Here is a 13,648-nt window from a genome sequence, read left to right as displayed (position 1 = left end):
CGACCCAAAAGCCGTCACGTTCACATCAGTGGCGCCGTTAATGGTGCTGGGCTCAGGATAGTAAATCCAGTTGAACGTCAACTCATCCCCATCTGGATCCACCGACTCACCAGCATCCACGACCACGTCCGACCCAGCAACCCCATAAACATCGACCGGCTCCAAGCCCGAACTCCCATTAACCTTCACCAGAGGATGGTGGTTCGCCTTGGTCACATCATCTGTCAAGGTCCAGCGCATCCGCGCCGCGAAATCATGCTGATACGCATTCCGCCACCGCCAAATCGTCGCATGATTCGACTTGAAAGTGTCCCCATTAACACCCACCACCTGGTCCTGCACATCCGAGTAATGTCTGAACCCTAGCCCATGCTGATTGGGAGTGACCAGCTGATACCGACCGCCCCATGACCCATACTCGGGGTGCTCCGGTACCCCCAGACCATTCTGAATGAGATAGAGAAACGTCGGGGTGTCACCTTCCATGGTATATGCCACGTCTGGGTAGGCAGCGCCCAAGGTCCCGATTTGGATGTTCTCCTTGATCCAGGCATTGCCTACCAGTGTGCTGTTTGGGCCACCCTTGTCGATGCCGTAGAATTTGTCGCCGGAGATCCCGGCCCAGGTGGACATGTAGTACTGGTTCCAGCCGTGGATGGAGTTGATCCAGAACAAGTCTGGCCACTGCTGGCGGAGCCAGGCACCTGTGTCGTCTTGGTCGGAGATGGTATAGATGCGCAGGTTCTTTCGGAGGGTGGCGGCTTTGTTTGGGGAATTGTCCTTGTGGAGTTTGACGAGGGCTTGCGCGAGGACGTTGGTGCCGCCCCAAGCGAGGACCCAGAGAGGGGAGCTGCTGTTTGTTGTGGCTTGAATGCGGTCCAGGAGGAGTTCGGCCCCGGCACTGAAGGTGGCATTGGGGGCTAGGGCAGCCATACCATAGACCTGTCGGCGTGTTAGTAATGTTGATGTGAAATGGGCAGGGGGGGACTGGGAACCCTAGGGAATATATACCGGAGACCCTGCACGGACTAGACTCCGCATATGTTCTGCGGATGGGTATTGTGAATCCGCTGGGGCATGGTGGTTCAGATTGCCGACAACCTTCTCATATGCATCGATGATGTCGAGCATGGCATCTGGGTCGGTTTCATTCTTGAGCCAGGTTGATGTCGTGGCCACGATGCCTTCCGTCTGGAACTGGTTGCTGTATGTGAGATATCGGACGAGGGACTCAGAATCATCAGGTTCATTGGAGATATCCGAGAGGACGAAGACTCGCGGTTTATTGGGGAAGGAATTGAATGTTATGGCCGAGATGAGAGTGAGGCATGATGCGTATAATATAAATAGACGGGTTATGAGAGCCATTACTGCCAAGTCGGATACTGATCCAAATCTCTGAGTAAATTTTATCCACTTCCCTTAACCACAACCATAGAAACTCCTCTCCAGACAAGGGGAAACATCATCCAATTTATACTGTACATACAACCACCGCAAACCCCAACCCAGCCATGAAACCAGAAAAAAAAAAAAAAAAAAAACAACCCCGGCACTTAATCCCTCCCCCACTCTCCCGAAACCTCCTACCTAGTAAGTATATAGAAAACAACCCCGGGAAAATATCCAAAGAGCCCAAACCTTCCTTTTTCGGACATATCCGGCAGTATTCAAAGGTCCGGGGAAAAATGCGGAGTGCAGAATGCGGGGAAATGTCATGATATCCCCGTCGTCACGGATCGGCAAACTATTCTCTTGCGGAAGGTTTACGCACTCTCGTGGCTCCGATTACCCTATTTGGAAGATTTCCAGGGGCTTGGATGTCGTCATATTGCGATTATCATTAGGTATATTCTGTGTAGTTTGTGTATAGTTATGGGTAAGAGATGCCGTTTTGGGTGGTGCAGGGTGTTAAGTATTGATTTGATTTATTTTATTTTTATTCTATTTTATTCTCTTTTCCTCAATATACTTGTGGAATTTGAAGAGTTCCTTTTCTTGCTTTAGTTTATTTATTTATATTTTTTCGGTTAGTGACTTCCCAGGGTGTTGGAGCATGACTGTGGATGAAGTGCAAGTCGCTGATGAGCGATGGAAAAGAACGTAGAAGATAGCCATGCCAGTCGCAGGATTTAAAGAATCACAGGAAGAAAGGAAAGATCTCTGGGGAGTCGATTTGGGCTCCCCAAAAAAAAGATGAGGGGTGGTTGAGTAGAGCGACAAAGAAGCCTTTCGGTGCCAGTATCACGACTGGTCAGGCACCGAAATTAGAGCAAGACCAACCGTAGGCGGATATACAAAGATGTTGAGGCAGCAGGACGTAGAATTAAACAGCTGTGGCGCTAAGATAGTCGCAAAATGGCGTCAAATACTGTTTCATTGTTCAGTGAAAACAAAAGTCACTATATTAATCTATTCGTCCGCACTTAAAATAAACTTCCAACCCTTAGTTAAACTGCTCCCTAATACAGCGTCAGTGAGACTACACCAATCCCTAAGGGATAGGGATCTATTGGTGAGAATATATAGCGTAAATGTTTAGGAAGCCTCTAATATGAGTCTATATCCTCTTATGCCTCTACGGCTCGAATCCGGCATAAACGAGCAGTCAATCTTGATCGTCCCCAGCTGCCTGTATCCCAGGCTCTGGCTTTGTGTCTCTAAGAGGTCTCTATAATTCTGTTCTCGATTTACTGGCCGCTGGAACAGACGCTTTGAATAACAACTCCACATCGTAAAGCTTCCGGTAAAATCCAGCAAAGTGAATCCAACCAGGATAGCCTAGAGATATAGTTTAACTTTAGATTCTCCTTGAGGAGCTTGGGGCACTAAAGCTTACTTTGGTGGTTTCGGTTGTGTGTGTGCATGGCATGTTCTTACCAACTGATAGCCGCGGGGTAATTGCAGCTTTGTTGAACCTGGCCGCCAAATCGGCCAACCAGGCTGAGAGATGTGTGTTTGAGTTAATAATAATCATGATAATAGGTTAATTAATTAACTATCAGGAAGAATGGTCAGGAGAGAGCGGGGTCGTACGCGAGATTGTATCACCGGCCAACTGCACCAAGCCTGCCTGGTAAAAACGACCCAAAGCCCATCCACACACTGCACCCATTTTTATCCCTCGGTTCAATATCAGTGCTACATGGCCATAACCTATGTCAATTTAGTGGAAGAGTATGTCATCGCATCCCGCACACAATGAGCTGCAGCCAACGGGGACGACCTTACCGTTGGAGCTGGAGTTGGAAGAGGACATTGAAAAAGAACTCCACCACTTTGTTCACCTCAGTCGCATGGGCCACTACACAGAGGCTCATAAATTGTTTGACAACACTCATGGAAAAATGACTATCTTTTCCCCTGTCATCGCGGAGTATGTGGATATGCTACTGGAGCAAGGTAACTACGGACGAGCCGCGGAAGTTTTGGAGGAGCATATGCGGTTAAAAGCGGAAATCTTGGGTCCCGACGAAATGCAGCTTCTGAGAATAATGAAGTCATTGGCAGACATCTACTCAAAAGGCGCGGTAAGGTCAGCCTTGGTGGAGGCCAAAAGAGCATGGTCACATCTAAACTTGGAGGGAAAACAGAGATCGCTAGATCTCAATGAATGTACAGTCTAGTCCACACGAGGCTCTACTTAATAATTAGATTAGCTAGACTGAATAGCTAACGGGAGCCTAGATCCATATATACGAGATTTACATCAATATACTACGAAACCAGGTTCTGACTCGCCTTTATATCCTTTTAAGTATTGAGGAGGCTGCTATGGATTGGCGTGACCTTTACAGCGTTCTAGAGCTGCAGGCAGTCGACTGTGGCAACGTCGTAGAATATGTGCACATTTGGGACCTGTTCACAGCCTGGAATTTAAACCCTAAAAGAGTGTTCCCACACCCCCAGCCAAACTTTCCTTTAGGGTCTGACAGGCATACACTATTATTGTCTCAACACATTTCCCAATCATCCTCAGATCCAAATTGGAGAAATCTGCTTGAAGCAAGCAAGGAATCCCTTTTCGCAGCCGTTTATTCTCCTTGGACCAAGTTCCAATGAAAGTTTGACTTTCGATCCAACACAACAGGACTACCCTTTGCTGTTTGTCTGTGCGAAGGGCGATTCGAAATCGCGATATCCACTGCTACACGAATTTTCATGTAGTGACAGGGAGAAAAACCATTCTTGGATGAGAAAAGAGCATCACCTGAGCAATGAGGATCTCCGCTCCCATGATGATGTTTTTGCACTGCGTAGCGTTGACTTTTACTTGCATTAGCATATGATTCCACTGGCTGGACACAAGTGTCTGGCATATATGATGCGCAGAAGTTCGACCCATAGATCAAATACATATAATTCGATTCGAACAATAAATAAAACTTGCATTGACAGACCAACCATATTATGTAGGATGAGTAAAGTGAGCACCTGTGAGTTCCCTGTTCCAATTACCTTTACTACTTCTGATATAGTGTTCTAGTACCTTTTATTACAATTCAATGGAAATTGACCAAAGCTAAGAATGGAACTAACCTATCTGTTGTTAAAACCGAGATATAACATGCTACATGAAGTTCAGCGTGCTGAAGTCAAGACTAGTGTACTTACATATCGAGTTAGAATGCTCATATAGACATCCGTTCATTATTCATCATGTATGGAAACATGGGAAATTACTTCACCAATTCTATCTCATCGTTGACGTGAGGGATATATATATATATATATATATTGAAGAAAACCGAAGGGAACTATAGGGCTGTATACGAGGAGCCGAGTATGCAGTATGGCTTCTTGGCTGGTTCAATCCTACATTGAACTCGTGACAGGAATTTGAAGAATAATATCAAGAATAAACCAAGGCTAAGAGCATATAGTGATATCTTCACAAAATATTATTTCTGATTTATCGGTCAAGGGTCCTTTTGCCGAAAGGTATTATATTAAAGCTCTACTTATCACGAGCGGTATGTCATATTAGCTGATTGTGAATCACAAGATACATGAGCACAGCACCTGTAGACGGGATAGCAAGTCAATAACAAGTGAAGCTTAACTAGCATGATTCCTCCACAACAGCATACCATTTGAAAATGGCGCCATTTAGACTAATCTAGCCAATCACCATCATCTCCCGATCCTATCGGGACTGCAGCCGCCAAGGTATACTAGTACTTGCCGCTCACATAAACGAGTTAGCTATGAGAGTCACAAGCCTCGCGGAAGTATAGACTGAGCGAGCACCCAAAGACCCTCAACATTGGGCAAGAGGATATTGTGAGTCTGCTTTTGGATATTACCCATTCCAAGTGCCCAAAAGCCCTTGGCGGGAAAAGATCGACCGGGGAACCACAACGGATCGGCCCATGCGTTTAGTTATCTAAACTTTTCATTCGCGGCAGCCGGTGCTAACGAGCCTAATCAGCAAGATGGCCAACCAAACCTGAACTAAGCGCCCATCGTCCCAAGGGATCATGGAGGGCTGCTACCGTGGTAGTTTATGTAGTAGTCAAAGTGCGCGCTGCAGCACACGAAGCCACGTAGTACCTGCTTTTCTGCGATTGGCTGCCTGCAAGCAATACATGACTCGCGCACGCACCAAGAGATCCGTGCGTTTTGGTTTGACTCGCTGTACGGTATAGGGAATTGAAGCCTTGCCAGCCTTGTATTTAGACCACCAGGTTAGGGAGCCGCTCATCCAACGATCAGATGAGTGTTCACTGAATCATGCTGTACCTTATGCAAAGGTCACGTCGATTCTGCCACGTAGCCAGCTTGGGATACACAGTGAGGCGGAAGTGAGGGTATAGGGTCTCGAGGCATCCCTCCATGATGAGGAAAGCGACAAGACTTAAATTGGCCCTATGTGTCGATGTGTGGATATACGAGTATCTAACAGCTCAGTTCTTCAAGTGAACAGGCTGGTACGGAACTTTAGGCGCTGCGATCTATTGACTTTCTTCGATTTCTCTTTGGACTTGTCAACCAGTCAACCAACATGCCTCCTAAACCCTTGACCCCACCATCTACACCCTCACCCAAAGCCCCTGACCAGAATCTCGTGAGAGTGTTTTTTGATCAGTTCAAGTCACTGGCCTCGAATGCGGGACTCGATGCCATTCAAGCCATTTATGATGAAAACGACAAGCTAGCCGAGCAATTGAAATCCAAGGACCGTGACATCGCAAGCCTCAACAAAATGATGAACGACCAAAAAGAGAAGCAAGAAACAGCGCTGGAGGGAATCCTTGAGACTCATGAAAAAGAGAAGGCCAGACATAAAGAAACGAAAGATAACGTGCAGAGGCTTGAAACTACCATCCTTGGCAAGGACAAGCACATTGCTGAGCGGAATAAGGCGGTAGATGACCTTGGGAAGCAGGTGAAGAAGCTCCAGTCTGACAATGAAAAGGAGAGGGACAAGCTGGCACAAGCTCAAAGGAACATCAATGATCTGCAGAAAAGCATTCAAGAAAAAGAAATCACTATTAAGAAGATGAAAGCGGCGGAGGCAGACCTGGAAGGAAAATTCGCTTCTACTAAGAAACGGGTCAGCGATCTTGAAGAGAAGGCCACTGCCACCAACGGATTACTGGAGACAACTCGGGCAAGCCTCAAGAAATTGGAGGGCTATGCTGTTGGATACAGTACTGTAACTGAAGATTCAGCGTAAGTGCGCGTCTACTGTGGGATCATGGGCTTCACCCAACACTCTAACTTCATTTAGGATTGAGAGCTTGTGCAAGCTTTGGAGCTATGCTACAACCGAAATATTTGCCATGTTGAAAAGCGACCTTCCTACCATTACTCTTGGGGTAAGTAGCTGTCATAGTACACCGTTCGACAAACAAGAGTAAGGAGAGGAAGACTGACATAACCCATTGGATTGGAACGGTAGAACACTTCAGCCTGGGAGAAGCTTCGGCGACGTGAACTAGCACAAGTCCACCAAATCCCTCTCCCATGTTCCAACACACTGGCGGCGAAGCAGATGAGGCTTGCCCTCATCTTGGCTATCTTGGCTAGAGAGATTAACAAGCATATCTTCCTGCCAACATACATCGCACCCGTCGATAACGAAAATAACCCATTTCGGCAGGTTCTCAACAACGAAGCGGCTATCAACAGCGAGAAAGAGTCATTTTGCCGATCGATTCTCCTGTCGCTAGATCCACCAACTCAGGAAAGTATATGCTTGGAGGGTATCCAAACTGTGGTGAAGAATGTGTCTGAATACTTATACGAGTTACTCTCAGAAGAGCAGCGCCTCGCTTTCCATAATACTCTGAGCAAGGTTGTACAGAAGGCAGCGGCAGTCTGGAAACCAATTCAGCGCAGCAAGCGCAGATATGAGCTTGACTTTGATCCACCGACCGCCGATGATGAATGCGAGGTCTTCGTGTTTCCAAGTGCCAATAACGCTCCTAAAGAGAAAGGCGCCAACCAAAAGAACCCTAACAAGATCTCCTTGACTGTGTTCCCCCGGGTGTCTATTATCGAAAACAAAGAAATCACCGCATACACTGCTGCTATACAGTTAAGCAGTTCACAATCCCAGTGGGTGGCTGCGGAAAGTGAGATGAATCAAGAACCAGCTACACCTACCTTTGGGCGGAGGTTCATGCTAAAGAAACCTAGTACTCCAAAGAGTACATCCGCTTCAAATAGTGGTTCAAAGAAGGGTAACGGGGCATAGAAGCTTGGATGCTTCATGGCTAAGAAGTGAGTCTTAACTAAGTTGCGGATACTGGAAGATCGACACATGATTCGTATGTCCAAATTGCGTTAAATGACATGTTTGCGTTCAAGTTAGAAGCACCCTTTTGCCGTAGATTAACTTGTAACAACTCATTGCGCGTTCAATGCGGACATAATAGGATTGATAGAAGTCTTAGGATGTAGCAGCGCAAAACCCTTCTGAGAACTAAGAATATTTGATAACATCATTGGGTCGTTTGTTCTCCTTTCTCTAATCCAGAGGAACCCTCGTGTCCAAAAATAGTTCCCCTTACCCTTGGAAGGCTCTGGAAAGAGGACGATACCAGCCTAGAGTTTGATTAGAAACGAAGGCTATCCTAATATAACAAAACCAGCCCTTGGAACACACGCAACATTACAGACATGATCCCAATTTTGCCATCACGCAAGACTGGGTGCTCAATAAAGTCTTCATGCTGAGATTTGACAGTCGTTCTAAAACATAAAGCGAGGACCTGTGAATTCTCCGGCATAATGTCTACCTGGTCAACACAAACATACCCGAATGTATATTGCTTCCTGTACCCCAATGATGCATCGTGATATTAGACGAATCCATTACAGCATTTATGGTAGATGTGCAGACTCCGTTCCAATTGGCACACAAGTCACCAGTCCATACTATCTGATATGGCGTCGTACGTATATTCTTTTGGGTTAGATATCATGATCATGGATGAAAGCGTCATGGATCGCTATGATTCCATAAATGGCATAACGAAACGATCCTCTGTTCAAACCCCACTTACTACGGAGTCATGCTTACCCCACATAATAGGAACGCACCCGTCGCGGCCCGGACCTGGACCCGCTATGGTGGGGCCTGTGTTGAATAGTGCGGTAAAGGCGCTACAAGCCGTAGCTGACTGGCTAATATAATTTTTGGTTTTTACCAGCAACGCGCCTTGCAATACTACTAGTCCGTTTTCTTGAATATGGCAGAAGTGCAACAGGACCAGCAGTACCGGCTTTTACTCCATCTATTCTTCTCGGAAAAACCTTTAGATATCAACGTCACCAGCGACTCCTGTATTACCAACGTTGATGAAGTAGTAAGCAAAAACACCACGTTAAAGCGATTTCACGGTTACAAAGATGAATTTATCAAGACCGTATTTATTGGCAAGGGCAAACAGGAAGTTGCTTTCCGGTTTGAACAGGATGAGAAGGATCTTTGCCTGAAGTTGGTAGGTCTATATCCAACGTCAACCCTATAGACAATCTCTAGTAAACACGCTGCAATTGTTTCAGGACAATATCCCATTGCCATCAAGCGAGCTAATGAATGAATGAGAAATGCTTCTTAGAGCAAGGAAAGAAAAAAGAAGAAAAAAAGAAAAAAGGAAGAAAGACAAGAGAAGGAAGTATCTTCGGCATACGCTAACGCAATAGTGGATCGAAAGTTTCCTAGCGAGCTAGGCAAGAGAATCGTCACCGGAATAATTTATTGGCTAATGAGCGCTTGATGAGCCTCTTCTTTTACATGTTCCATACTCGCATATTTGCCACGCCAGCACTTCTGGATTATTTTGCCACATAGAACATCATCAACATTTGGAAATGAATCTGGTTCCGGCCAACAGAGGTCAGGGTTTTCCGGGCTGAAGAAATAGTATTTATGGACCCGCCAGGATGAAATGGAGTAGAGCACCCAACCAAGATGAAGGATCTCAATCTGAACATTCAAGTCATTTTCATCTACCGAAGTAATATCGATATCAAGTGGTAATAAAATGGACTGTCCGAAATCTGCAAGTTTAAGCTGCTCATCTAGAATTAAAATATTGCGAAGGGCAATATCATCCACAAATACGTTGCGAGAGTGGACATGTGCAAGAGTGTCAATGAGACTGGACATCCAGCGGATTTTCAGGGGGTCCTCCCGCTCGGGACATGTTTCTAGATAAGACTCTAGATTTCCCTGTGCAAGGGCTAACTCAATCCCATACGTGGATGTTTGGAAGTATGGAATAATCCCTTTATGGCTGCCCAGGCGTTCAAAGACCTGGATCTCATTCTCTAGAGTTTGCTGGTTGACGTTGTTCATGTATTCCACATCCTCGCGGTCTGGGAGGTCCCCAGGTTGATATTGCTTGACTTTCTTAACTGCACGGTCTTCCCCCATCTGAAGAACAATCCCAGTCATCCCATTCCCAATTACTGGGAGACCAAGATAGGGATCATGAGAAAATGGAGAAGGTTGAGCATGGAGTGATGATGATCCAGCTTCGGCTTTGTTTGTTTCAAGGGGTGGTGTTTCCTCGAGCCGTATTTTGGGACTATTCTAGAAAAAAAAAAATAACTTAGCCATAGAGGACAACGACAATCTCAATACAGCTTACCGTTGACTGGTCCGACTCCTGAGTTACGGAAGGCCAAACGATATTATAGAACCAGGTGCGGATTATAGAGAGAACCATAATTATTAGGGCGAGTGCAGAATAAGAATATACAAGAAAGGGAGGAAGAATGTGCGCAAAACAAATAGTAGGAGAAACGGCGGGAAGCAACTTAGGGATGGTTGGGCTCCATCCCTAGCTAACTGGTCCTGCGCGTCTATAGGCTTGAAGTTGACGAGGCTGAGAACTGATAAATTTAATAAAAGTCTTGGGTCGATAACGGGACCGGAAAAACCCTCGGCGTGGTTCAGAGCAAAATTACAGTAAAATATTGCTCCTCGTACAACTACTCTTTATACTCCCTGATTCCCTCGGATCACCCTTGCCTTGTGATAGTGTTGAGAATATTATTACCTGGGGAGAGACCTGCCAACTATGCTATATTGAGCAAGAAAAGAGCGAACTATTTTAAAGCTTGGCCTCAAGTTAAGGATAGCAGAGGAGAATTCAAGTAAAGCACAAAAATACATTGCAAATAAGCATCCTCCCTCCCAGTACGCTGGCCCCTGTTTACTCTTCTTAGAACCATTACTTCTTGCGACAACCTGGACAGAGATATTGGCGGTTTGTGCTTGATCCTTTGGATGTAGGTGTAGGAGGGTCAGGACACCATGATGGGGGTGACCGCTGTTCCGCTACTGGACACATCCGGGGAGTTGGCTCTTTAGGGATATCGATAGTATGCTTGCATTTGGAAAAGTACACGGGGGCAGGGCTTTCCATGAAGCACATGTTTGGAGAAGCGTAAGGACGGCTGCGGATTCCTGAAGACCATGAATCAGCCAAGCGTATGATGATAAGTTAGGAAAAGTAACAGACTAACGCAGTTATGAAGTCTCGGTACATATATAACTTTAGCAGCTTGTCGATGATTTGGAAGGGTAGCTGTTGTTCATTCCAAGATGTTTTAACCATTTTAAAGTCGGTTCGCTTACGCCAGCCTTGCGCAACAGACTGTCTCTGCATAGAAGGAGGGGTAAAAGTACAGGGCACTCGTGGTTGGGCACGAAAAACCATTCTATTGGGCGATAGGTGACTAGAGAAGCATCACCAACTAAATGGCCTGTCGAATCTATGCAATCAAGAAAGAAAATTTTCAGCACATACTCAGAGTGTTGGCTGGTAAAGGTGGGGGGTGTATTCCTAGCAGATCTGGTTAGATTCTAGATATTCAAGTAACGCCTAACAGTAAACCATCGAGAAAGAATCCCAACAAGGGATAGAATCTTTGTGGATACATAGCGATTCACACTCCAGAGATATTTTCACCCTAACACTAAGTAGATAACACACGGATGCTAAATTATAGGTAAAAAGCGTTGCCGTAAACGGCCGCGAAAGTGCTTATTTCTGGCCTCGATTTTACAGTTCGTGGTTCGACTTATAATATACTTGATGCTGTTACATTGTTGATCGTGGAGGTTGTCATGGTGTAGACTGAGACTAGAGTAAATGGAGGGTGTTTTCTTCGCTTCTTAAGTGGGCTAATAAATAGAGCTGCGATATTGAACTTTTGGCTAAAAATAAACTATGTAATTCTTGCGATTCCTCTGGATTTGAAGAAAGCCCTAACTGGAGAAAAGGAGCTTCTCGAGCTATGTAGCCACTCAAACACCACCAACGCCGAGTTCTTGTGAGCTACCGCTGTTCATATTTCCCCCATATACTATCATACGGTTCATACTATCCAGAGCAAGCCCCCCATGTACTCCTAAGAGTCAGCCGACGTGTTCCTGTGGAGCGGAACTTAAAATTGTTGGGCCGTCCAGATGATGACGAAATCGAACCTTATCCATTTATATTCCACCCAAGAGTCCAGCCACATACTTAATATAACATGTCCTGCTGCTATAGGATACCTCTATCCCTAAGCAACAACCTAGTAAATCTGCTGGGATAGACCCTGGCACAAATGCTCCCCGATTGAAATTAGCCCATCTCAACCCATTGAAAGGAATTTACCACAGAACCCCTCAAAATGCCCCGACTAATCGACCACGAACCCAACACGCGCATAAAACCCATGCGCATTCTCTGCCTGGGCCTAACCCGAACCGGAACAAACTGTAACATCCACCTACCACCATCCACAATCATACGGACACTAATACAAAGCTACAGCCCTAGTCGTGGCCCTTCGCAAACTAGGCTACACGCCCTACCACGGCTCGGAATGTTTCAAGTCCCCACCTCGCGACTTCAACCTCTGGATCGAGGCTCTAACATGTAACTTCTTCAACCCGGACCCGAAGAATATTCCTCGTTACGGCCGCGACGAATTCGACCGCCTCATCGGGCATTACGACGCCGTCCTCGACATCCCGGCCTCGATGTTCTGGGGAGATCTCATCCACGCATACCCGGATGCTAAGGTAATCCTCACAACCCGAGATTTTGATTCCTGGTGGGAGTCCATGGACAAGACTCTATTTAGATTCATACGGATGCCGTTCTTTCGGTATTGGAAGTATTTTGACCATAAAGAGATTGGGCCGTTATATAGAATGTCCGAGCTTGTTTGGAGGGTTTTTTGTGGGAATTGCTATGATAAAGGGATTTGTGAACAGGCATTTCAGGAGCATTATCGAAGGGTAATGGAGGCTATTCCGGAGGAGAGGAGGTTGGAGTTGAAGGTTGGGAGGGATGGGTGGGAGGTGCTTTGTCCGTTTCTAGGGGTGGAAGTTCCTGCAGAAGAGTGGCCGAGGGAGTATCCTGCGAGGGCTCTTAATGAACATGTAGATATGGCTTTTTGGGGGGCTGTTAGGACGATTATTTGGTGGGTGGCATTGGGTATGATGGTTGTTTTGGGTGCGCTTTGGGTGAGAGAGTATGCTGGGAGGTACCATGATGAGATATGATTGTTCGATGGAGTATATGTGTTTAGCTAGTTCTAGCAGAAGGCTATCGATCGCGATGCATCGGTGCCACTTACTCATCATTATGCAGGGAGGTCGAAGCAGAAATGTGGCTTTTTCGCTGGTCAAATCATCCCATTGGAATGCCTTATATTGTCCTGATACCTAAGGTGTCCTTGTAGGGCAATTCATAGCGCGATTCACTGATTGACATGCAGTTTAGTGCTTACCATGTCATAGAAAACGAGCCTGCAGGTGAGAATCTACGTATAGTTTGAGACGAGGGGTTGGGGATCAGAACGATACTGAGCTATAGGTATGATGCGAACTGGTGAGCCAAGAGGGATGAACAAGATTCGTGGCTGTGATTGGACTTTCGCCAGCTACTATACATACACAATTTGTATTTTTATAAACCCAGAGGTCTCTGTCTGGGCCTGATATACGAAAGCAAATCGCAGGTGACCGACCCAAACCCTAAACGGCTATGCCATTAGGCCAGTCCCAACCGAAGAGTAGATATACAAATTATAGAACCTGGTCATGTATCTTTTGTGTCGATCTAAAATAGTGCCCACAAATGTATACCTTGGTATAGATTAATGATGTATCTACAAGAGTCTCCTTCGT

General features: G+C 46.0%; 6 protein-coding genes across 6 annotated transcripts; 4 read left to right on the top strand and 2 right to left on the bottom strand.

Moving 5' to 3' along the window:
• Window positions 1-20: 20 nt before the first annotated feature.
• BDV27DRAFT_169054 (DUF1593 domain-containing protein) lies at window positions 21-1,378 on the bottom strand (the record flags this gene model as incomplete). The annotated part of the gene is made up of 3 exons (XM_032074933.1): window positions 1,012-1,378; window positions 111-942; window positions 21-46 (listed from the first exon to the last, which is right to left on the bottom strand). Exons 1-3 carry the CDS (start codon window positions 1,366-1,368, stop codon window positions 21-23), a joined length of 1,215 nt encoding a protein of 404 aa, XP_031933586.1. The 5' UTR covers window positions 1,369-1,378.
• A 1,801-nt stretch (window positions 1,379-3,179) lies between these two features.
• Window positions 3,180-4,062, top strand: BDV27DRAFT_152098 (uncharacterized protein; the record flags this gene model as incomplete). The annotated part of the gene is made up of 2 exons (XM_032071492.1): window positions 3,180-3,530; window positions 3,688-4,062. 2 exons carry the CDS (start codon window positions 3,180-3,182, stop codon window positions 4,060-4,062), a joined length of 726 nt encoding a protein of 241 aa, XP_031933585.1.
• Window positions 4,063-5,850: 1,788 nt separating this feature from the next.
• BDV27DRAFT_61792 (uncharacterized protein) lies at window positions 5,851-7,808 on the top strand. Its single transcript, XM_032077110.1, has 3 exons — window positions 5,851-6,675; window positions 6,734-6,821; window positions 6,905-7,808. The coding sequence occupies exons 1-3, from the start codon at window positions 6,005-6,007 to the stop codon at window positions 7,700-7,702; spliced, it is 1,557 nt and encodes a 518-aa protein (XP_031933584.1). The 5' UTR covers window positions 5,851-6,004; the 3' UTR covers window positions 7,703-7,808.
• An 891-nt stretch (window positions 7,809-8,699) lies between these two features.
• BDV27DRAFT_152096 (uncharacterized protein) lies at window positions 8,700-9,057 on the top strand (the record flags this gene model as incomplete). Its single annotated transcript, XM_032071491.1, has 2 exons — window positions 8,700-8,951; window positions 9,016-9,057. The coding sequence occupies 2 exons, from the start codon at window positions 8,700-8,702 to the stop codon at window positions 9,055-9,057; spliced, it is 294 nt and encodes a 97-aa protein (XP_031933583.1).
• A 135-nt stretch (window positions 9,058-9,192) lies between these two features.
• BDV27DRAFT_169052 (kinase-like domain-containing protein) lies at window positions 9,193-10,895 on the bottom strand (the record flags this gene model as incomplete). The annotated part of the gene is made up of 3 exons (XM_032074932.1): window positions 9,193-9,996; window positions 10,276-10,350; window positions 10,709-10,895. The coding sequence occupies 3 exons, from the start codon at window positions 10,893-10,895 to the stop codon at window positions 9,209-9,211; spliced, it is 1,050 nt and encodes a 349-aa protein (XP_031933582.1). The 3' UTR covers window positions 9,193-9,208.
• A 1,291-nt stretch (window positions 10,896-12,186) lies between these two features.
• Window positions 12,187-13,021, top strand: BDV27DRAFT_140418 (sulfotransferase family protein; the record flags this gene model as incomplete). Its single annotated transcript, XM_032069653.1, has 2 exons — window positions 12,187-12,229; window positions 12,285-13,021. The coding sequence occupies 2 exons, from the start codon at window positions 12,187-12,189 to the stop codon at window positions 13,019-13,021; spliced, it is 780 nt and encodes a 259-aa protein (XP_031933581.1).
• Window positions 13,022-13,648: the final 627 nt, after the last annotated feature.

Source organism: Aspergillus caelatus (genome assembly GCF_009193585.1).
Source record: "Aspergillus caelatus strain CBS 763.97 unplaced genomic scaffold BDV27scaffold_3, whole genome shotgun sequence".
In the NCBI taxonomy this organism is placed as follows: domain Eukaryota; kingdom Fungi; phylum Ascomycota; class Eurotiomycetes; order Eurotiales; family Aspergillaceae; genus Aspergillus; species Aspergillus caelatus.
This window is presented reverse-complemented; position numbering and strand designations above follow the sequence as displayed.

What these genes read in the sequence shown, in the direction of transcription:
- BDV27DRAFT_61792 (XM_032077110.1), top strand. Translation starts at nt 6,005, where the DNA reads ATGCCTCCTAAACCCTTGACCCCACCATCTACACCCTCACCCAAAGCC. An exon ending in ACTGTAACTGAAGATTCAGC is followed by an intron (nt 6,676 to 6,733) that starts GTAAGTGCGCGT and finishes AACTTCATTTAG; the next exon opens with GATTGAGAGCTTGTGCAAGC. An exon ending in TTCCTACCATTACTCTTGGG is followed by an intron (nt 6,822 to 6,904) that starts GTAAGTAGCTGT and finishes TTGGAACGGTAG; the next exon opens with AACACTTCAGCCTGGGAGAA.